Source organism: Cricetulus griseus (genome assembly GCF_003668045.3).
Source record: "Cricetulus griseus strain 17A/GY chromosome 1 unlocalized genomic scaffold, alternate assembly CriGri-PICRH-1.0 chr1_1, whole genome shotgun sequence".
NCBI classification, from domain to species: domain Eukaryota; kingdom Metazoa; phylum Chordata; class Mammalia; order Rodentia; family Cricetidae; genus Cricetulus; species Cricetulus griseus.
In genome coordinates, this window is record NW_023276807.1 from 25,542,810 (window position 1) to 25,567,625 (window position 24,816).

Below are 24,816 nucleotides of genomic sequence, written 5' to 3' on the forward strand. Positions count from 1 at the left end.
GGTGCTTCCCACATGTCATCTGTAGTTCCCACCATATGTCTCAGTGACCATGGCATTCTGTCATTATGTTTCCATGGCTCATCTGGACTCTCAGCCTCATGAAGTAAAGACGTCTCTCTTGGCTAGTGCCTGCTTTTAAATTGGTGGGTGGAAGAGAGGCTGCTGCCTAGTGTGAATTTCATTGGTAAGATGAATAAATGAAATCAGATGGATGATGAACACAAAGGCATAAACTGACCTGCACACACCGCTGCTGATAGATCCCCAGCCAGAGTACTTAATGTTTTCAACAACTTGAGCTGTTATGTGTACAAAGAAAACCAGGGTAGTTCTTGAGGACTTGTTAACTGCCACACAGAGCTGTGAGACGTAACTCCTTGGAGGACTCAGGCCAAGGTGAAAAGAGGCAGAGAACAATTTGGTTGATCTGATCATTGTAAACAGCCAAACCAAGCAATTCAAGTAAATATGCTCTTGTGGTTTGAATCACCAATTTAGATAATTGTTTGTTTTTTTAATTAAATCAATAATCAGCAAGTCTCCACTTTACTATTTTACCCTCATGTAGACAGAGCCAAAGATTGGGGGACTTTAGTTTAAGATTGTGAGACAGTCATTGGAACATTAAAATGCCCTATGGCAAACACTTCAGTTCATAGTTCTCCAATTGCCTGATGATTCCATATCATTCGTCAGACACTGAGAAAAGAATCTTTTGTCACTGATGATGTTGGGTGAATAAGCTTTTCATTTGTTTAAAAATTGTCTATTATAGGACAATTGTCTACATAAGGATGTAGAGGGTAAAATCAGGAAAAACACTCACTTCTTCAAAAATGAATATCTGAGAACATGATTTCCGAAGAGTGATGAGAGCAGTCTTGTGGAAGTGAACACACTCAATGAAGGAACAGGGAGGGGTGTACCTTGGAGAGGTGACTCTCCTATGCATCAAAGGGTAAAGAGAAAACTACAGCAGGAAAGGATGGTTTCTAGGTATTACAAATAACACAGGTAAAATCTTAGAGATTTTATACGTCAGGTTTTCTTTGGGAAATGAAACATATGTCCAACATAGAACAATTGTGGAGGGGAGGGTTCAGTAAGTTTTATGCATTGCAGAGCGTGGAATTAACAAGTCTTTCACAGTGACTTGCTTCACTGCCTGTAATCCACTGATAAGCAGAGTGAAAATGCTACATCTGTGAGCATCTAGTTCTCATTTGTTTTTTATTTTCTGTAGTTTATAATGTGCATGACACAACAGTGTGCAATGTATGTGTTGAGTGTTGTGTTCTGTTCTTCAGTGATAAGGATGTATGATATAAACATGTTCCTAGGTAGGTGGGCTGGCAATGGTGCTGACATTAGAGAATGTGCTGAGAGGTGTGGTCTGAGATAATATTTACAAAGTGTGTTCCTAATACTACTAATGATGACTAGAATGTTAGTTTTGAAAGTAAGCATAGTAAATATTAAAGTATAAACCTTACCATTTGAAGTATTATTGATGAGGTTAGGCTTATGATAGAAGAATGGAAGCCAAAAGACTGAAAGACTAGAGTGTAACACCGTTAGTTTTTAGGGAACTGATGTTTATTGTTTCTGTTTCTTAATAGATGAGTTCTCTCCCGATGGTATGATTGGTATTTGGGGCTATTGTTTGGTTATCTAGAAAATTTTATTCATTGTAGGAAATTTAACAGCATCTCTTTGCCATTCTCCCCAGTTGCCATTAGCATCACCAATGTGACAGTCCATAATAACTCAAAGGAATGTCAAATGTCTCTTGAAGAGTAAAATAACCCCTGGAACAAAAGCATTGCATAACAGAGTAAACTAAATGGTGGCTGGCTATGCTGTTATTTGAACATGTACCCTGACATAAGGGAATGTTTGTGTTCTTCTTTTCTTTTATGGATGACTGAATGAATTACGAAATTATAGAATATTCTAGATAAAGTACTGAAAGGAATCTTGTGAATTTAGTTTTGCAATAAACTCAGCATCCTGTGTAACATTCTGTCTTCTAACTTGTAGGTGGATTTACTGTGAAGACCAGGGAGTTAAAGTTTGAAAACTCTCCAAATTTAGTAGCATTTCCGTTTCCTCATGCAGCAGTTCTGGAAGACTTGGATGGGTCCCTGTCTGGGAAAAATGGAAGTCACATTCTTCCTTCTATGGAAACTCTCTCAGATACATGCTCGGCTAATGCAAGCTTCAGTCACATTGCCCCAGGCACCATCTGTCCCGATGGTGTTCTCTTTCATCGTATGTCTATTGGTTTGTAAGTAGCATCGACTGCACTTCTTAGCTTGTCAGTGGGCATGCACATACCACTTAGTCAGGTGTAAGCCTATAGAAGGGAAATTGTTTTCTGATGAGCTGAAGTATTTATTTCTTTAAAAGTGAAGTGGGACTTATGGTGACCACTGTGAAATTCCAAAGTGATGCTGGTTTTAGACGGGCTCAAATGGCAGGTGTTAAGATCTTTGGAGGAGATGTCATAGCCATGACTGCTTATTGACATTTTGAGTCAACAGCTTCTTTAAAAGACTCGTGGCCAACAACATATTTGAAATTTATTTAAATGAAAAGTATTATTTAAAAGATTCCATTAATGCTGTCCTCATTTATAAACATGCACTTTCCCCAAGCTCTTTTTAAGTGCTCAGTGTGCTTCGGGGGAGCAATTGCTGATGCCTTCTCTTACGTGCCAGGTTGCTTCACTCTAGTTCATTTTCCTTGTTAATTTCATGAACTATTGGATTCGTACAATACCTTTCCTATTAATATTGGAGCAAGGACTCCTTGGTTATGCTACTCAAACTACCATTAAGTCAGCAGCCGGGCTGTTTATAATGCATAATAGGATTGCTTCTGCCCTCTTTAATTTCCAGGTAATGATTGTGGAGTGTCTGGGGCTCTCCCTTTTACCTATTTCAAATGCATTGTATATATTTAGCCACACTTATTTCCTCCCTTTAAGTGTCCCAACTCCATGAATATTAAGCCAAGTAATTCCGTCAGACCACACTGGCAACTTATTTGAACCAGTGTACTCTAGAGGGGGAGAATGGCGAAGCCAGGGCTGCACTAGCTGCATACTGAGTACATAGAGAAGTGTATCTTCTCTTTCTCTTTGGAAGGTTTAAAAATAGAGTTATCTTTGAATAGTCCAAATATTTTCTCTTTCTGCTTTCCAAAGTACCCATTATTTTTTCTACTGTGAAAGGGCCCCAGACCCAGTGAGTGACATAAGAATGACAGAGGGAAATATTTTCATTTCTAATTTTGCCTGTGCTGAGGATAACTTTTTTCTTCATTCCCAGGGATGTAGCCTGATTTTCATTAGCATCATCATGCTTTCATTAAAACCTGGCTTTAAGGACTGTTTAGGAAATCTAGGAAAGTTAGTCTTTCTTTCTTATATGAGTTTTTTTCCTACATGCTGATAAAAGATTTGGTCGTGATGAGGAACAGCCTGTGCTTATATGATGTTTTCCTGTAGGTATTTATCAAACTCCTAAAAGGACTTTCTTTAAGGTTTGCTTAGGTGGTCTCTTTTGCGTGTGTGTGTGTGTGTGTGGGGGGGTGCTGGGCATTGTGGTGGTGAAGGCTCTGCTGAACTTCAGTCTTGTCCCAATATCTGTCCTTGGAGCTCTCCAGGGGTAGGGCTGTGCAGCCTTTTGCTCCACAAACAGGTCATGATCATCCTAGTCTGGGTCTCATGACAGCCTTAACGTTATTTGTTTTAAGTAGACCCAAAGATTCCTGGTAGGGTGAAATAGTTTTTCTTTAATACATCTCCTCCCCAGTTTTAAAATAGAAAACCCTATGTCCTGGAAACCTTTTTAGTACCATAAAATCCAAGAAGATTCCTTGCTCTTCTACCCAGATTTCTATTTTAAAATTTCAAGTGAATGCATAGGTCTAGGCATAAATGCTCAGCTGTCACAAATGAGCCCTAGGGAAGCCTCAGCATACTCCTGGTGGTGGTTTGGCCCTTGTGCCCTCACTTGATGAACACAGTTGAATTACATGAGCTGTGAAGCCTGGCCGTTCAAAGCAGTCTGTGGGCTAGCACACAGCAGCAATGGCACTCTCTTGAAATGCAGACCTTCAGTGGGACCTCAGACCTCAGACATCCTGAATGAGAAAGCCCAGGTGATACAAGGAACCTTTGGGCAGCCCTGCTCCCTGGTCCTTCTAATTATACACTCCGTGCTCCTACACCTCCCTTTTTGTGCTCAGTGGCTTGATCTTTGTCCCAGAGCATTATAACCTCATTAGGAACATGTCAGTGCTAATGAGCAATTTGAATTCAGCTTAGATACAAAGTTTGTTGTGTTTCATGGAGAAAGGATTAATTTGTTGTGCTATTTACCCTGGGGCAAGCGCTGCTGTCTTTACTTTCAACTGGTACCCCCTTCTCTCAGCAAGCAGTCCCCAGAGGGCAGGGAATGAGGCTCTATATAGCTGCACAAACAAACTCTGCTCTCCTCCCATTTGCTAAAATCCAATACTCGAGCTGACTTCTTGTCTGTTAGGCACCTTCTCTGGCTCCTTTTCACTATATGTAAGTTCTTTGTTTGATGTGAATGGTCTTAGGATCCTGTCACTCGCTGTCTTATTTGTACCCAACTGGAGCCCGAGTCTCTGGTAGATGTCTCCTAGACTCTGTGACTCAACACCAGCAGTTTGGTTGACAGAAGCAAGTCAATATTTGAAGCTGATCATAATACTCAATGGGCAAGTGAAGAACAAATGGCTGCCCTGTACAGGGCAGAGAAATTCATCATTTGTTACATGACATCACGCTTCCTCTTCGTGGTGCTTCCTATGTTGTTGCTATCGTGGGAAGTGTTTATTCCCAAGCTCCTGCTTCCAGCAGCATTCTTCCAGGAGCCCCAGGATGATGATGTTAATTCAGGACCTTATCTTAGAATATAATACTATGTCAGTAAACATTTCCCCCCATGGTCTCCTGGTGATGAAAGGGTCCACAGAGTTGTGGGAGTTTTCTTTTAAAATTTTTAATTATGTTTTTATTTATTTATTTATTGTGTGTGGAGGAGGACATGTGTGCATGCCATGATACACGTATGAAGGTCAGAAGAGAATGCCCTACCGTGTAAGTTCCTGGAATTGGACTTAGATTTTCAGGCTTGGTGGCAGGCATGTTTAACCACTGAGCCGTCTTGGCTCCTATACCCTGCTTGTATTCCTGTCTCCAGCAAGGCCACTCCTCCTAATCCTTCCCAAACGATTCCACCAATTGAGAATCAGGCACTAACATATATGGTCCTATGGGGATCGTACCAAATCCCCACCCACCCCTTTGGTTTTCATGTCACAAGTATTTCATTACCTTCCTTTTTTTCTCTCACCCTGTTATGGATTTTTATATTTGATTTCATGGTTCCCTTTCTAGTTTCATAAAAGACAGATGCAGGCACACACACACACACACACACACACACACACACACACACACACACACACACACACACTTGGGAAGCCAAAGCAACCCTAAGCAGAGTGAGTAAAAATGGAGGAATGGATGTGTGGTCTCAAATTACACTAATAATACAAACTACATATTATTAGCAAAAACACATGTAGAATAATGGAATAGAAGAGATTACCCAGATGTAATCCCACACAGTTACAAACACCCATTTTTTAAAAACATATATTGATGTAAACATTGCCTCCTTTCCTCTCTTCTGTTCTCCTCTTCCCTCCCTTCCCCTCCTGTCCCCTCCCCTCCCCTCTCTTTATGCCACTCACCTTCTCTCCTCTCCCCCTTCTCATTTTCTCTTGTTGAGTATCATTCTTTAGCTTCCTCTAGCCTAGAACTCATTAGGTAGTCCAGGTTGGTCTCAAAGTTCCAGCAATCCTCCTGCCTTCTGCAGACCTGGGATTTCAACTCTCACTGCTTGCACAGGTTAGTTTCTAAGCGCAATCTGTGTTGAGTCCTTCCCCTTGCCTAGTGCTCCCTCCAGTCCAGCTTTAGTTATCTCTTACCTGTGTGTTCACAGATGCTTCTTCGCTTGCAGCTTGGTGATGCCCTAACCTGCATAGACCTGGTCCTGCCCTTCTTTCCCTTGCTTAAAATATGCTTCCAAGTGCTTCCTGGGGCAAAGCCAATGCAGCCCTTTTCTATCTGCTACCTGCATAAGGCCTTGGCATCACCCTGTTTCCCCAGCTCTCTATCCCATATTTACCTCTTTGACTGTTTTCTGTTCATAAGATTCAGCTTCCATGAGCCCAGCATGGAGGTGATTTTCTCTGATGAGTTTCCCTGAGCATCTTGTGCATTCTGTTATCCCTGCTGTGTGTTCGCTCTTTAGACTTCCTCTGATCAATACTCATAACTCCTGTGCAGTTTTATAAGCTGCCTTCCTTTGCAGATGTTAAGGAGGGTAACCGGGTAGTTTTATTTGTTGTACATCTTATGATGCTGATACACCATTGAGCACACATTGACTTAAATTAGTTTTATATAAATTAAAAAAAAAACTTGTCACCTTCAAATGTTCTTCTCATGCTGTTATTTTCCAAGCTTTGTGTCCATGTTTATGAGTCTCAATGGCATTTACTTTTTCTTCAGAATATCCAGCGATTAAAATGCTATCTTTTGTCCTTATCTCAAAATATTTAAAAATCATATATCACTTAATGCCCCTTCATATTGTTTTATAGTGTTTTGCTATCCTGGGGCTAGCAGTTAATTGGAGTATATATTTTAACATTTAATTCTTTCTTCATTGCACCCCACCCCACCCCCAATCTGTTGCCAGCATTTGCAAATGCTTTCTTTCTCTGGTGCTATACAGACTTTACTGTGATAGGGGAGAATGTGATGAGTGAGGGGATCAGAATTTAACCTTCACAGTTATCAACTGGAAAACACATTTGTTTTTAGTTGTTGGTCTCAAGTCAATTACAGTCTTTTTGACTGTCTTCAGCTTGTTTAGACATGAACAAATCAGACATTGATTTTGCCTTCTAATTAGTGAATGGGTGTGGGTGGAGTAAGAGTTTGAAACATGTAGACTGGCCAACCAATTTGCTTGAGTTTTGTAGATTGCACATAAAGCTTGGTGAGGAAAGATGCTGGAATTCAACTGTAGTCTTCAGAAACTGGAGGATGCAGAAACAGCTGCGAATCTTGGGTAGAGGTTGCAGCTTCTCAGCTTCCTCAGGTTCCTTTCCACATGTCACATGACCTCTTCTCACTTCATTTCTCCTAGCAGCAAAATGAACATCATGGTATTTATTTCACAAGTTCATTGCCAGATATACAATAAGTGCTCTATAAGCCCTGCTTTAAGCAAGTCTGTGTTGTGTGTTATTTAGAAAACAACACACAGGAATTCTATGATGTGATAGAATGCTATAGGTCTTTATATTTATGAAAAACCATGCCTGACAAAACAATTAAATGTGTTCAAATGTAACAATTAAATTTCTGAAGAAAAGGGAATGAGTTCCAAAATCACAGGATATTATGCTAATCCAGTAAAAAAATCCCCTGGGGGGGCACAGATTCTGAGTCATTCATAACCAGTCTTTGATTCACTGTGGCCTTGTGTCCTCTGATTCTCCCTTCCTCCTTCTGGGAAAGGACAGGTTAATGTTCTTGTTGATCACCATGATTCTTAGATCTTGCTTAATACCCTCTCCTGTCGTGCTTGCGTTCAGTTTTTACCTATGCAACTGCTCTTAATGTGTTAGTGTTCAAAGTATGAGGCACCCCCTGCCTCCATGAATGCAAAAGTAAAGAAGAGTTCAAATGGAAATTTTGGCCTAGCTTTCGTCTAATAATCACCTAACTCTCCTTCCTAGGGATAAATAGGCATAGCATCACTAATGGTATCATTCAGTCCTTTAAGGAAACACCCTGTGAGACAGGGTGATTTTAAGATATATTGCCATTTCTTGGCAGCAGGGGTTACAAAAGTAAAACAGGACATCATTTAAGAATCACAATGAACCCCAAACTGGGGAACACCAATACTTATATGGTCATTGACTTTAATGAATAATAAAAGAGTACATTGGTATACCAGTGAATGTTTATCAACTAACATTCCAGAATATGAATCCATGATTTGTGACATTTGCATAATTGCAAGATGAACAGTTTCATTTGATTTATTTGAAAATACAAGAAGATGCTGAACTTGGAGTTGGGAGAAAAGCCAATAATAGGCTCTTATGAGCTGCTGTTTGTCAATGCGCTGTGCCCAGTACCAGGTGTCTAGACATAAGAGAGAAGACAGATCTTAACCTATCTTCCTAATACAGGCAAAAATATTTTTTAATAACCTTGCAAAGCTGTTGCCTACCTTCTAGTTGTATCATTCTAAGGGTGCATTGTTTCTGAAGAAGGCTTTCTAGCTAGAATCATAAGATGTGGAGAAGGGATAACATGGTGTATAAAGAATCACTCGAGTACCACAGTGGGTGAAGGAACATCATTTTTTTTCTTTTTTATTAGAGACGAAATTATTTTACATGTCAATCCCAGGTCCCTCTCCCTCCCCTCCTCCCCTGCTCCCACAACTAACACCCTACCTATCCCATACCCTTTCTGCTCCCCAGGGAGGGTGAGACCTTCCATAAGGGGTCTTCAAAGTCTGTCATAGTCTTTGGGATATAGCCTAGGCCAACCCCCTTGTGTCTAGGCTCAGGGAGTATCCCTCCATGTGGAATAGGCTCCTAAAGTCCATTCCTATGGTAGTGATAAATACTGATCCACTACAAGAGGCCCCATAGATTTCTAAGGTCTCCTCACTGACACCCACAGGGGTCTGGGGTCTGGATCAGTCCCATGCTGGTTTCCCAGCTATCAATCTGGTGACCAAGAGTTTTCCCTTAGGAGCATCATTATTTACATATTCAAACTGTGTAAGTGACAAGTAGCATCTTAACATGATAACAATTCAATCTATTGCAAAGTGGTAGATGATACCTGTGAGGAATTCTGGAGCTGTCATATAGGTACCTCTATAGTAAGTTTTTACTTTGGCTAAGTCTACACAAAGTCAGAAACATGTATTTGAAAAATTATGGAGGACAGTCAGTGGGCTGTGCTCTCCAGAAACACAAGGCTGGTTATAACAAATACTCTGACTTTCAACAACCATGTAATATGATAATGTAAGAATTCTTGAAAGATTGTAGAAGACAGAATGTTGTATTCTTCCCTTTCTGTAGGCTTATTGTTGACTTTCCATCTTTCTCAGAAGCAGAATACTTAAATTTTTGAGGCCCTTTCTTGTTCTCTCTCTCTCTCTCTCTCTCTCTCTCTCTCTCTCTCTCTCTCACACACACACACACACACACACACAACGAAAAATTATTAATCACATACAATGTCAGTGTATAGTGGATGGTGACAGGTCATCAGCTAATGAAGGGAGTGTTCTGAGTTCAGGACAGTCTTGAAGTATTGTCTTGGAAAGGTATGCCATCAAGGTTTGTTGGTGCTGCTTAAAATTTTGATTTTGTCCTATTTTGTGCATTAAAAATGTGCATGCAGTAGCAAGTGTAAATGTTCTGGAGTTGCTTTGAGCAACATTTGTGGCCGGCTTAGTAAATATACAATTATAAAGGTTTTATTTCTGAGTTGTTCAGATTTGATACTATATAGAGTTCAATGCAGTATTTTTGTTAATGTGTAGAAATATGGACCCTCAGAAAATCCAAGCTAATGGTAAACACAAATGAGGGAATTAGTGTTTATTCTCACTGGTATTGTTTGATGGCCTAACAAATCCTTTGTGGGCACTATACATCTAGCAGTTCTATAGAGTATATGACCACTGAATTACATTACTGTTAAGCAACTAGGATGATAAATTGTTATGCTTGTTTGGAAGTTTTATCAATAAATACATTAGTATTCTAATGAATCATATCACTTAATTAAAAAGAATCATTCCTGGGGCTAGAGAGATGTCTCATTGATTAAGAACATTGGCTGTTCTTCCAGAGGACCTAGCTAGATTCAGTCCTCAGCATACATATGGCATCTTACAGCTCTAAATTACTCTAATCCCAAGGATCCAAAGCTTTCTTCTTGTCTCCAAGGGCAGGATACTAATGTACATATACATACATGCAGGGAAACATCTATACACATAAAATAAACACAAAAAATATTTTCAAAGAATCATTGTTTTTGGAGGATGAGGCTCCTGGTAGAATTCTCATGCTGTAGTGGATGGTTCCACACCTCTGCACATGTGAGCACAAATAACTGAACTCAGTCAATAACCACAACAGAAAAAGAAAAATACACATAGTTGGGGGTCAGGGAGAAATGTTAAGGGATCTATGGGGGAAATTGGATGAGAAATGGGGGTAGATATGACCACATTTCATTATACATTATCCAGTCTTTTAACAAAGCTCCCCATGAACAGGACAATTTCATGATGAAAGAAAATGCAGCATGTGAGGCCCGGAGTTCTTTTGCATTTCTGATGGTATACAGGAACTGTGGCCTATGGGAATGTAAGGGTTAACATTTAAAACTGACTGGTTGCCTCCTGATTTCTTGCACATAAAGCCATATGAAGTTCAGGGAGAGACTTCTTCCCCTCGTAATGAAGCTCTCTGCTGCTAATGGCCCATGCAGACTCCCTTGGCTCCTCCAAATTAGAAATACTTTTGTGCTCCTTTGCTTCATTAACAGTAAAGAGAGGGAGATTGGTGGCTATTTAGGGCACAGGGAAATTGGTGGCTATTTAGGGCAAGCAAAGATTGTAGTAATTATGGTTGGTAAATTCTCTTCATGGTGTTCTTTGACTCTTGATGTTCTCTTGGTGTGCCTTTCTGAGGAGCCCACCACTGTCAATGCTGGTGTTTGGCCTAGAAGGATAGGACTTGATCTGACTTCAAGTTTTGGCTCCTGGGAATGGTCAATCTTACCTGCAGGGAGATGAGCATTTTACATTTTGGTTTGCTCTTTAGAATGTGCAATATGACTCTGCCACCAGCTGTGATGAAGACATGCTTGGTATCTACTTCTTTATTTACACTACAGAAAGTTGGCTTTGCTCATGGCTGTCTAGGAAACTACATCCTGAATGGTTGAGATGGATGAGAGAGGTTTGATAGTCTCAGGGCACTACAGGAGTTTGCTTGGTGTAAAGAGGTGAGAAGAAAGATGGTTTAGAATCACAGCGTGTGGTGGTGGCTCTCTGAGTGACCTAGTGGCCGCTATCACATTGCTGTGTGCTGATGGGAAAAAAGAATACTCAATGGGTGGCACAAAGGGTCACAAAACAAGCAGAACTTCACTAAAGGTATCAGAGTTTTGATAACACTTAAAGGGGGGGGGATTTTTGTGAAAGCCTTTAGTAACATGGGAAATAGCCTCAATTTTTTTAAGAAACTGAAATTATAACCTCTGAGGTCTGAATCGAGAAATTATCATCCTACTTGATGAAGAGAAAAGATAATGACAGAAATCTGATACATAACTAGTTCTAGTCAAAATGACTAGGGGGTTCTTGGGACACATTCCTGTTCCTAAGAATTAAGAATAATTTCTGAGAAACATATCCAGTTGATTGTGTTGAGATATATTAAGATTAAAATAGCTATTAAAATGGTATAAATGATAACTAGGAAAAAATAAATGCCTACATCTCCAATGCAAGCATACAAAAGAGAAGTGGAAGTATTAAAAGCTATAAAAACTCAAATTCAGCCTCAGTGATGTATTTTTTTTTCCAGCAAGGCTACAGCACCTAAACCTCCCCAAAGATCACCACCAATAGGGTAGCGATAAAGGGAAGAAATACATTTAGCTTCCTGTTCATTCCACCATGCCTGACCCTTGTTGCCATGCCTTCCTACCACGATGGATTCTCATCCTTCTAGAGCTATAAGCCAAAATACATCCTTTCTCTTTCTTATGTAAGTTGCCTTTGTCATGATATTTTATCACAGTAAGAGGAAAGTAACTAATGTATGTTCTGATCTTTGGCGAGGAGCTGTTGGCTCTGCATGGTCACAGATTATACCAGTATCATTTGGCTGCTGTAGCAATAGAAATTGAAGCTCTCAAGGAGAGATTTCTGTTAATGAAGAAGAAACATGAGAAGGAAGTTAAAGGCTTATGATACAAGATTGCCAACTTTGCGTTGACTATGGAGGTATATGACACCAAACACCAGCACCTCAGCAAGATCATGGACCTCTGGGGCAATATAATAAATTGGCTCAGGAAAAAGAATGAGAGATAGAAATGTACTTGCCCCAGCATATTAAGGAGAGCCTGGTGGTGGTTATTTCACACTCCCCAGAGATTGGAGCTACTGCAATGACTTATGGAGCCAAGAGGCAGAGCCTAGTGCTTGGAGACTAATTTGACTTCAGTGAGATTTTAAAACACAGCTTGGATATGGAGGCCTACTGTGCCTTGCATATGGAGCTGTTCAACAGGTTTTGCTGCACATTGGTGGAACTCGTAAGGACCTAGGCAAGCAGTGGAAAGAAACACAGAACTACAAGGCCCTGTGAAAGACAACTTCATTTAATATGGAAAATTAATGATTCAGTGTCAAAGATACAGAACTATGTTCTGAATTGTGGAGAATCCCATTCCAAACTGGACCATGGTGCTCACTGTAGCTAACACATCTATCTCCTTCATGTTTCTTGCTTCAAACTTATCTCTTCTCAAATCACTTTTATTTTACATTTATTTCTTTGATGTCTGTTTTTATTTTTCAATTTATTAGTTGTACAAATTATGCTGTATACTCCTAGGACTCCTGGCTCTAACCAGAAGGTATGTAGCTAGAGTGGTACATAATGGATAGCTAAAGAAAAACATAGATTATTCTAAAACTTTTCTAAATATTATAGTTTTATCTGGGTGCGGTGATACATATCTGCACTCCTAGGGAGGCTGAGGTTGAGAATTGGCCTGAACAGTAGTTTAAGATCAGCCTTGGTTATATGATGAGACCCTGTCTCAATCCATAGTGATATTAAAAATTGTACCTATAAAATTCTATAAGTGGAGCATGAATGCATCATTAACTAGAAAGAGGAACAGGATGAAATGCAATGGGAGAGACTAGGCATTGGATTTGAAGTTGGTGCAAACCTCCCTCTTATCTATGCTGGTTCTAAGAATTGAAGTTAAGAGCTGTGCAGTAGTTCTAATACAAATCCTGGTAGAAATGGGAGAGGTGAATCCTAAGTATCTAAAACCCAGAGTCAGGGAATTGCTTCCTTTAAACGTGCAGCAATCCAGGTAACACAGAATAGTTCTTTTATTCCAAATGCATCAGGGTTTTTTGATTGCTCTTAGTTCATTAATGGGGAAAACAGATGTGTTTAATCTCACAAGAAATACCTGGGTCAATGATCTGTAACATTAAAGCCCATAGTCATGTGTTAAATTGACAAAACTTCACAAAGAACCTTCCCAGACATGCCTAACCATTGATGCATAGCCACATATACACCATAGCCACTCAGTACGCAGCATCAGAAAATCCCAGATTTACTGAAATGTGAAACTTCTTTGTGAGTTTATTTTGTGGCTTGATAGGGTGGTCTCCGATATGTACTTTGTTGATAACAATTCTGCCTCCATGTCAAAGGGCAGTTTTGTTATTGTGTTATTCATGTGACAGTTTAGGCATTTAGATAAGTGGTAAGGAATCAAGAATACATTGTCTCCATGCTAAGAGTTAGTAAATTCCCAACTTCACACATACTGATGTACATAGTTTACCTTTGTATTTTGTGTCTAACTTTTTTTCCATTTTATTCTAACTTGCAAAGGCATTTTTATTTCCTTTTGCTTATTTGAAAAAATATCTCAGTCTGCTTCCAATTGCTATGCTAAAACAGTGTGATCAATAACAACTTGGGGAGTAAGGGTTTATTTGGCTTACAGGTCCCTATAGTGGTCTGTCATGAAGGGAATCAGGGCAGGAACCTGGGAGCAGGAACTGAAGCAGAAGCCATTGGGGAGTGCTGTGCACTGGCTTTGTACTCCTGGCTTGCTCACTTTGCTTTCTTAAATGCCTCATGACCACTTGCCATGAGAGATAATCACCCATAGTGGGCTATGCCCTTCACATCAATGATGAATCTAGAAAGTGCCCCGTAGACTTGCTTACAAACCAGTCTTATGGAGGCATTTTCACAATCCCGGTTCTGTCTTTCTAGATGACTGTAGCTTGTGTCAAGGTGACAAAGCTAACCAGCATAAACAGAGTTTCTCTCTGTGGCCCAGGAAGACTTGCAACTTGAGATTCTTTATCACTATCTCCTGTGTGCCCAGCTATTTAATAGTCCCTTTTTTTGTCTAGGTGCATGGCATATCCCTATGATTTCAAGTACTTATGGGGCAAAGGCAGGGATTCATTTGAACTTGGGAGATCATGGCAAGTTAGGTGATGTAGCAAGAGCTGTTTCTGTCACACAAATGTTTCCTTTTCATCATATGCCATTGGGTTGTAAACTATGTTTAGATATACTCAGGTTCCAGCTCACTGTGATAAGTCTTCACCCTCTCTGTCCCATTTCCCTTCCCTTTAAGAGCTTAATTACCTACTTGTGGCTAAATGCAGTGGTGAAAAGTTCTCTAAACAATAAATCTAAACAAAAGGAAAAAGCAGCCATATGTTTATTGAATGTTAAATAATCCCAATTTTTCATTGTCATTTTGACTTATTTTTAGAGTCTGAACTTTTGACTGAATGTATTTATGTTCTAACAAAGTCTTAAAAAATCACTTTCTGGGATGGGCTGCACAGAACAATTCAGGAGACGTTGGTACTACCACAATCTGACTTAGTTTCCTAGTTTGGTAAAATAAGGTCTCTATATAATCCTTTATAAAAAGTTAGCAAGATGGCACAGGCTGCTTTTGGAAGACCTTATCCGACCAGTCTCCATTTTATAACAAGCATGATCAGCAGCAATATGTATAGAGCCCCATGCTGAGGTTATCAAGGGGAGGAAGAAAGTATATCTGACTCAAGCTTGGTACAACCTGTAGTTTACAGAAAGCAAACCCAGGAACATCAAGGGGCAATATGCATCCATACAATAGGGAGAGAAGCTAGGATCTTCATTCCTGGGAACACCGCTGAAGTCATTTCTTCTAGGCAATTGGAGAAGGGTACTGAATAGTTTAGGCACACCAGGTTCTGGGCTCATGAAAGCTCCTCTAGGAATATCAAAGTACTCAAAATAATGTGTTTTCTGTTGTTAACAAGCTTTCTACATCTTCATGTAGACATTTGTTAAATTAATTGTATGTTATTCTAGCCTATGTGAACCCATTCAGGTGGTGTTTATTAGGGGTTTCAGATACGAATGTTGCTTACCCATTTCCACCCCAGCAGTGTAATAAATGTAAGCCTTCTGGTGGCAGTCTCCTAGTGGGCTGTTTTGACCTACATAGGTGGAAGCCTCGTGACATCACCAGTAGGGAAGATTACAGATGATGTAAGAGGAAGGCATTTGATTTAGAATGAGAAAATTGCCATGGAATTACATTGTGTTAGAGTTTATTTATTTATCTATCTTAAATATATGTATGTTTTGTCTGCAAGTATGTCCATGCACAATTTATGTTAAGTGTCCATGGACTCCAGAAGAGGGAGTCAAGTCCCCTGGAACTGGAGTTCCATGCAGTTGTTAGCAGCCCGCTGGGTCCTGAGATTCAAACTCAGGTCCTATGGAAGAGCAGCAAGTAGTCTTAACTGCTGATCTATCTCCAAGACCCTACCTGGGAACTCTTATTTACTATTTTCCTCTTTAATTCACTATAGAGATAAGGCCCTTGGTGTTCCTAAGGATTTAATTGTGACTGACAGCAGAAATAAGACAATCACTGTCAATTATGTAAGTGACACCTTGTCTAACTACTATGGCTGGATGGCTCTTCTCTTGGATCAAGAGACTTATTTACTGCAGTTTCCCAACCATTGGATGGACAGATCTTTACAGGTAATCCCATCCACTGTTTTTTTTTTTCCATACTAAGTGATTCTTATCTGTACTTCTGTGCAGGGATGGGCTGTAAATATTATCTGATGGTCATGAAGGAAGCTGCAGCAGCATTTTTCTGGATGGTTTGTTTGTTAACTTGAAAATTCTAGTGTTTAAATCCCATCTTGAATGCAAAACTAGTTCTGATACAAATTTAGTAATTCAATGAAAAGTAGCCTTTAAGTATTTCCTACAGATCCCTCCCTCCTCCCCCTCCCTCCCTCCTCCCTCCCTCCCTCCCTCCTCCCTCCCTCCCTCCCTCCCTCCTTCCCCTCCTCCCTCCCTCCCCTCCCTCCCTCCCTCCCTCCTCCCTCCCTCCTCCCTCCCCCTCCCTCCCTCCCTCCTCCCTCCCTCCCTCCCTCCCTCCTCCTCCCTCCCTCCCTCCCTCCTTGCCTTCTTTTCTTCCTTTTTCTTTCTTTCAATATAAGCTAAAATCTAAATTATTCCCCTTCAAGGGTTAGAAGCCAGAGAAAATTTCTTAACGGGGCAATCACATGTTTCATACTGCCACCTTGTGGCTCAGGATGAATTTACAAAAGGATCTATCTTCATGCTTCTCCAGGCAGGGCTGGGAGGAAAGAATCAAATTGCTAAGGGGTGCTGGCTAGGCAGAAAATGGGCACATTTTTCAAGACAATGACCACCGCCACGACAACAATGAATTAAATGTAAAATAAAATTAACAATGGAAATAGTAATTCAACATGTTTCTTTAAGCTTGGTTCCCTTTCATATAGTTTGTTCTTTCCGTGTCACATACAGCAAGTTCCACATAGTTGTGAAAGTGTATCTTAGGGACACAGGATGTGCTTATCTCATCTGATCTTCTCACTGTAGCCCTCAGGAAGGATATCGTCCTCTCTGCCTTTGGTGTCTTTGGTGTCCACTGGGTTTACCATGAGAACACTGGAAGGGATTTTCCCCAAAGCTAAGGCTCAGGAAGGTTTGTGTCCTGGCTCTCAGCACTGTCTTGCCTTGTGATCCAAGGGAAGCTACTGCAAATCTAGAATGGTACAAGGAGATTAACTATCACAGGAGTAGTGCTTCATGGTGCATCAGGTGACCCAGCAATGTCAGCCATGGCTGTGACTCGTGCACAGTTCTTGACCACTTCTAGCCTCTTCATGTCATGAGGAAAGCCGGGAAGGAACTGTAGACCTGATCCCTTCTCTTACAGCTGTTTGACTGAAAGAAGTCAATTCACTGGTCTTGCATCATGGTCTCCTCCTCTGTTAACTGTGGTTATGAACAAGAAGAACACCATGACTTTTTTCAGTTTTCACACTTGATGATATCTTAGCCTGACTTGCAATGAAATAGATTCAAGGAGGCCTATTTCCCACACAGAATGTGCAGCTCTGATGCTAAATGACTCCTCTTTGAGTCATCAATGTTTTTTTCCCTTCTCATTTCAGTATTCAGCAACGTTTGACAGATTTGCCTCAAGAAATCACCTCCTGCTGTTGCACAGAGACCTACCTCCTCACCCAGACATTCTCATCAGATGTGGGAGTCGCGTGGGTCAGTCACTTCCATCTCCCCCTTTGCCCAGTCATGACAGAGGCTGTGATTGGTTCTTCAACATCCAGTCGAGGCAGCTCACTTATCTGGGTATGTGTCCCGCTGCGGAAGTAGTTTTTGAGGGCATAGAGTCAGAAAGCTTTCTTTATTATTGAATTTCAGCATTTGTGCCGTGAAATAAATGAGGAATAAAGGGAATGGCTGTGCTGGATGTTGTAATTAAATGGGTGGGCTCTAAAATGAGATCATTTGGTTTTAAATCACAATCCTAAGACTCAGTAGGTAATGGTAGATAAATAGGTACTTTATATCTTAATCCTCTTGTTTATAAAATAATAATAGGACCTGCATCAAACCTGCAGTTAAATAAAGGGGAGGCATGTAAAATTCTTTATCAAAGTGCTTAATCTAAATATGTATTCAATAATTATTTTTGTTATTAATATTTTGATTGATTTTAAGATAGTATTATATCTGTAGTAAAATAATTGCAAATTAAAACTGCTCTGAGATGGGACTGGAAGGATGGATCTGTGGTTAAAAGTGCTTGCTGCTCTTAGAGAGGGACCAAGTTGGCTTCCCAGGACAACTGTCAGAAACTTCAGCACCAGGGCATCCAAGGGGATCTAGTGTTTGCAGGCATGACATGTGTGTTCACAAACCCATGCTCAGACACGCATGCATATACATAATTTAAAAAGGCTGCTTGGAAAGTCCACTTCATTCTAGGCAGAATGGCTATCATCAAGACAACAACAAACTCTGGCAAGGATGTGTGGAAAGAGGAACCCTTTTACACCTCTATTGAGAATGTATGAAGGTTTGTACAAAAACTGAAGACAGAGTTACTATATGACTAAGGTATATACATGGAAAGATCCTAGAGCAGCATACCAAAGACTCTTGCTTTCCCATGTTCATCCATGGTGCCATTCACAATAGCTAGGAAATGGAGTCAGCTTTGCTTTCCATCAACAGAAGAGCAGCAGAAGAAAGACAAATATCATGTTTTCACTCATGTCTGAAATCTAGATTTGTGTGTGTGTGTGTGTGTGTGTGTGTGTGTGTGTGTGTGTGTGTGTGTGTGTGATGGAAGGAGAAAAGGGGGCTATGAGAGAGAAGGACATGTTCTAAATGGAGAGGCGGTAGAAGCAAGGCAGTGTCATGGAATATGCATGACATGAAAGTAGATAGGTGGTAATTGTAGAAGGGAGGGGACAGTAAGAGGGACAGACATTGGGAGTGGATAGGAACAGAGTCTAATGATGTGTATGTATGGAAAGTCACAATAAATCCCACTTCTTTGTATGCTGATCAAAACATTAAAAACAATAACAATAAAAAACCAACAACTAGCTTTAACTATGAAGGTAGCAAGTCAGCTGACTGTGGCTCCAGACACAGGGAACAGCAGGGAATGACTGCCAATGCTGAGGAAAGTTAGCATTGACATGGCATTTGAAAAGAGAAATTTGGAGAGTTGCTGAGGTTTGGTGGACTAGATGGCATGAGCTACAGATCCCTGGACTGGAGGCCTGGAGGCTAGGCTCTGTCTGTCCCGGGTCTGTGCTAGAAGGAGGAGGAAGGAACCTGACAGTCTGAGGGCCAGTGTTAGGCTCAGAGCTGTCCATTTTTGACCTCCTGACATCTATCTGGTTTTATTTCTCTATTCCAGTGTCCTCACTGGTCACCGAGAATCATGGTGTCCACTTGTAGTAGCCTAACCAGTACACTAATATGATCTAATCAAATGGTACTCATCTATAGATGACTGTTTCAGAGAAAACATGTCATTAGTTTCATCCTTAAGTTCATTTAATTGTTTAGTTTTTGTGACCTTTTAGGGTTTCGTGGCTACACTGCTTGTGTGTGTGTGTGTGTGATGGTGTGCCAGAAAGAGTATCTGATAAGATGGTTTTCTGCAATGATGGCCTTGTCATAAATTGTTCTTAATAGATTCTGACAAATTCACAGAGCCTGATCAACATAGCAAGTCTCAGCCCTGCCACAAGCCAGACTTGGCCCTAAGGATAGTTAAATAGTAAGCAATTGCCCTGGGTCCCTTGTCTTTCCCACTTGTGCATATCCATATGAAAACTGGGTCTGACCCACGTTACCACTATTGAATCTTAATAGCAATGAAGGGAGAGTTGGTGTTTCCTGGCATTAAAAAGAACTTGACAAACGCATTAAAATATATGTTCCTTGCACTGAATTTAACCATTCATATTTCATTTCTAATATGAACTAATCAAATGGTAGTCATCATATAGATGACTATTTTGATAGGAGATGTTTCATTAGGTAGGTAGATTTTACTAATAAATACTTTTTTGTATCAGAATATCTTTGTAGTCTTTCCTTTGCCTGAGATTTGGAAAAGAAAAAGGAAGCCATGCAGGGTTACTTGAATCGAATGCACTTAAAGATTCTTTTAAATAAAGAGGATGGCCAATAGGAGCTTGTGTGGTCAGTATCACCTCTTTTATACTCTAAGTGAAGGGGGCAAATGAATGACTACAACCACTTATGTTCCCATTTCTGGTCTGGAATTGAGATGTGTGCTGTTCCCCTGTCTTAGCTTCCCATGCAGCTACACTGACTGTGCACATTTGACCATAATTATTGATAGCCTCTGTATAAAGTTTAGAACTTTGTGGGGATGTGGTGGACAGACTACCATGCATCCTACAGACCTGTGCTTCTTCCCTAATATCCTACTAACAGTGAGGTAATTACCATAGCTGTTACCCCAACACAAGCCATAGGAAGTATAGTTCAGAACTTGTATTGCACATTTGATAAATTAGTGAGATTCTTTTATTTATTTATTTATTTATTTATTTATTTATTTATTTATTTATTGTTGTTTTGAGACAGGGTTTCTCTGTGTAGCTTTGGAGCCTATCCTGGCACTTGCTCTGGAGACCAGGCTGGCCTCGAACTCACAGAGATACACCTGCCTCTGCCTCCCGAGTGCTGGGATTAAAGACGTGTGCCACCAATGCCTGGCAATTAGTGAGATTATTACTTTCATCTAGTTGTTTAGTTTTTGTGACCTTCTAGGATTATTAGCATTGGGATAATTTACATAAAATATGCAAATCAAGATTTCACAGGTGTATACTAGGATGTGAAACATTAGCAGAGTTTCCTTTATAGAAGTCTGGCTTTATTGTTAGAAAATTGCGTGACTTCCTGAGGTGCAGTCCAGGTTAGTTTTTCTGTGTTGTTCTTTCACTTAGCTGCTGTTTCCTTCTGAGGCAGCCTCTCTGACAACTGGCTGGATTTTATTCATTAGCTACTTCTTTTATTATTATTATTATTATTATTTCATACGATATACATTGATCATTTCCTTTCCCCTGCCCCAACTCCTCCAGACTCTCCTCATCTCCCTACCCACTTAACTTTACTATCTTTCTCAATACCCCCAAGTAACAAAAATAAAAACAAGCAAACAAAATCCAATAAATAATTAAAACAAAACCAAACAAAAAGTACACATACACAAAACATGGAGTCCATTTTGGTTTGTCAACTACTCCTGGGCAAGGGGCCTGCTCTGGAGTGTGGTTGATAAGAAACCCAGAGATACCCCATTGGAGAAAACTGATTTTTTCTTTGCCAGTGCGCATCAATTGCAAATAGATTCTTGATTAGAGGTAAGACTTTGTGTCCAGGGCCCTTTCTCTGTGCTGGAATTTGTCTGGGTTGAACATTAGCTGCTTCAAAGTGGATGATCATCTGTGCTGTTTGTAGCCTCACCACATCCCATAGTAGAAAGTTTTTTGTTTTTTTTTGGGGGGGTCACAATTAATTATATCTCCTCTTCTTGACTCCATCACATGAGACTTAGGGTTTCTAACCTTAGGCTCAACCGTGAATGAGAAAGAACTGAACCCAGGCAGTCTAGCTCCTGGCTCTGGATCCCTCCACTAGAGTGTGCTACCCACTAAATAATCATTGATCACCAACCACAGAGGATGGAGAAGGGGCTTCTGGGCAGGCTGTGGAAGAAAACTTCTCACTGGTCCCCATCGACAGTGAAAAATGCACCATGCACATATTTTGTGCCTTCCCTTTCTCCTTGCCACTGAGGCTAGTTTTGTCTTTGTTCCTCAAACATCTTCATGGAGTGCTGGCTTTCCAGAAAGCTCATGGCCAGTGCTTGGGGCTTAGGGTTTTAATCAGTGACTGACTGGCTCTTTTACCTGGGGCATGGTGTTGTAATTGCTCCATGCCTCAATACCTTCACTTCTACAAGGAGGTTAAGAATATTCACTTGTCTCTTGGAAATGTGATACAAAGCACTGGAATACATTAATGCTTGCTTTAATATGTAACCTGCTACTCAGGTAAAAACTTTCTCAGTGGACTCTTCCTCTTTTCTCTCCATTAGTATGGCATCTTCATTTCAGTGAGCTCACTGTAGTTTCTCATCTTTGGATGTTTGTGTCTGTGTGTGTGTGTGTGTGTGTGTGTGTGTGTGTGTGTGCAGGTGCACATGGCCACACATGTATATGGAGGCCAGAGGCCAGCTGGAGGTGTCCTTCCTCAGGTGCCTCCCCCTTGTCTTCTGAGACAGGGGTTTTCAGCCACCAAGAACTTCACAATTAGGCTACTTTGGTTGGCCAGTGAGGCTCAGGCATCTAGTTCACCGGTCTCTGCCTCCCCCGTATTCCTCTTGTTCATGGAATTTTTTACATGGCTTCTGGAGATCAAATTCCAGGTGTCATGCTTCCAAATCAATGGAGACATCTCCCCAGCCTCTTAACTTTTTTCTTAAAAAAAAAAAAAAAAACCAAAAAACTGGATTTGATATAACTTGAAGTCCATGATCATATGATATACCTGGCAAGTGCCTGTGAATGGGAATTTAAACAGGTGTTATACACTCACTTAAATACATCTTTGACGAGATTGGTTCAGGTGGCCTTTCCAAAGCCACTGAAAGTATTGCACAGGGAGCTGCTTACAAAAGAGGACACAGGAGATTTGTGTTGCGGAAGCATAGGTTAAGACTCATGGTGTGGTAAGCGACAAGGAGTGGCAGGCCCCAGCTGCAACTTCCAAGTTATGCTTGAGAACACACATAACTGTATAAGAAGCATTCTCTCCTGTTTGCAAGTCAGGCGTCAAATTCAGCAAGCTGCTTCTCTGCTCACATAGTTTGACTGACAACTCATGTCTCTGCCTTCCCAAGCTACTTTCTTACTACTTCATTGCTTGCTGTCTTTCCCCCACCCCCAGGAATGTTTCAGTTCATGGTGAACTATTTTTATTTTTTAGTTACATTAACGCTATGAAATAATTAGTCAGCTAATTAATCTGGTTTACAAGCTTTGTAGGATTCTTCAGCTGTCAGTCAGGCCCAGGCCTGAGGCCTCCATCTAGTCTCATCTCTCTTGCCCATGTGATTCTCGTTTCCATGGCTACTGGCTACATCTGCTGACACCCCACTCTCTATTTATTGCTTAATTAAGAATTTCACGCTCAGCCCTTATCTGCCTTTAAGAACAAGTGCACACTGTTAAGAAATTCCAAATTTAGGCCCAGACACAAGGAAAGCCTTTCTTATGGACTTGGCTGTGTGGAGCCTCTCTAACGATCCTCTCAGCATCCCAGCCGCCACCCTTCAATCAAAAATCATTAAATGGGGCAGAGATAATGAGCATGTAGCATATCAAAAGAAGGATGTTTGCTTGGGCCAAAGGAGGGAAAGCTGCTAGGCCCCATGCTCTGCTCCACTTCAAAGGGAGATGAGACCCCTCATCACTGGGGCCTGATAAAGCCTCATTTGTTCTGGGCTTGACTTATGCAGAAGGTCTCCTATGTCAGACCATCTCATAGACTGGGCTTCCCCCACTTCTTTCCTCCACCCCAACTGGGCCCCCTCCCCGGCCTTCCGCATGCTCGTGTGTCAGCACTTAGGCAGCTGGGTCCCCCAACGCATCAGGCCAAGCGTGTAATCACTGACTCCCCATTCACAATGGCCACTTGTAGGGGGGTGGCCAGGAGGAGGTCTTCATCACAATAGGAACACAATTATTGCAGCTGCTAGGGAGGGCTATGCTTCTTCCTGTAGAAATATAATAGGACTTGTCCAAACCAGGAGGTGAAGGCTGGCGGGAGGCGGTGAGGGGGTGAGAGGAGTGAAGAAAACAACCTTGACTGGATTATTCATATTCTGACTCTTGGAAGCCCGATGTGGAGCCAGTGGGGTTCCAGCAGCTGCTCCTACACAGACTCTTCTAATAATTGTACATTCTGTCAAGGGTCAACTTACTTTTGACCCTGTCCTTTTATATTGGTAAAAGGCTCTTTAGGGCAAACTGTTGGGTTGTGGCAGGGTGCATTAAATACTCTGAGCCCCCACCCCTTGCTTTACCCTCCCCACCCGACCAGCAGCCTGTGATAAATTCATATCAGATGCTTTGCCATTCACAGTTGCCCTCCTGAATTCACACAGCCCTGGAGCTGAGCAGAGAACACTAGTGCACTGGGACATTGTGTGAGGCAGCAGCTGAAAGTACACCTGCAAGGCTCAGAGGCTCCTCTGCTACCACAGTCTGACTGGACAGAAAACAAAACCAAAACATATTTTGGTAGACTAGCTAATGTATGCGTTCAAATGTTCCCTTAACCAACATAAAGGCTGGCTATGTGTTGAGGATCTGGGGGTTGTAGTCTGTGAAAACAGACTACATGATATGGCTAGAAAGACAGATGGAATTTTGTTCTGTGTGCTGAGTGTCTTTGGAGAACTCAAGTCATTTTCCACAGATGCACTAGAAATCTTGTTGCCAACTTGTAAGATCCTGAAAATAATAACGCTTTCTTGAGCTTGAGGCTACGTTCATGACCAGGATGGTTTCCTAGCTCTCCTGTTCTCAATGTAGTCAGGACACTGGTCACCATCTGGACTTCTCCATGCTTCTGTGGATCTAAAGACGCCATGTACTTCCTGGAGAAGGAATCCTGTGAGGATATAAGAAGACAGGATTGAACTGCTCTCCAGAGCTCTTGGGAGCATCTGTAGGAAGGGCAGAATCATAATCTTTCACAATGCTGTCACCCTCCCCATGCTGAAGGCCTCTAAGGCAATCTATAGCATTCTAGTTAATAAATTAATTTACATTCTTATAGAAAACTCATTCTCCAAAGATCCCGAAGGACTTTACCACTAATGTAGCAGATCGACTTGGAAATACACTAACTTATATGGTTAAAAAAAGTCTAGATAGT

The 24,816-nt window shown here is 41.0% G+C and overlaps 1 protein-coding gene across 1 annotated transcript in view; it reads left to right on the top strand.

Annotated features, from left to right (window-relative positions):
- Positions 1 to 24,816, top strand: part of Pkhd1 (PKHD1 ciliary IPT domain containing fibrocystin/polyductin) — a 410,096-nt gene that overhangs the window by 209,887 nt on the left and 175,393 nt on the right. The window contains exons 47-49 of the mRNA XM_035453320.1: positions 2,041 to 2,287; positions 15,828 to 16,005; positions 17,463 to 17,658. Of these exons, the coding sequence (XP_035309211.1) occupies positions 2,041 to 2,287; positions 15,828 to 16,005; positions 17,463 to 17,658 (621 nt within the window). The remainder of the gene's footprint in view (positions 1 to 2,040; positions 2,288 to 15,827; positions 16,006 to 17,462; positions 17,659 to 24,816) is intronic.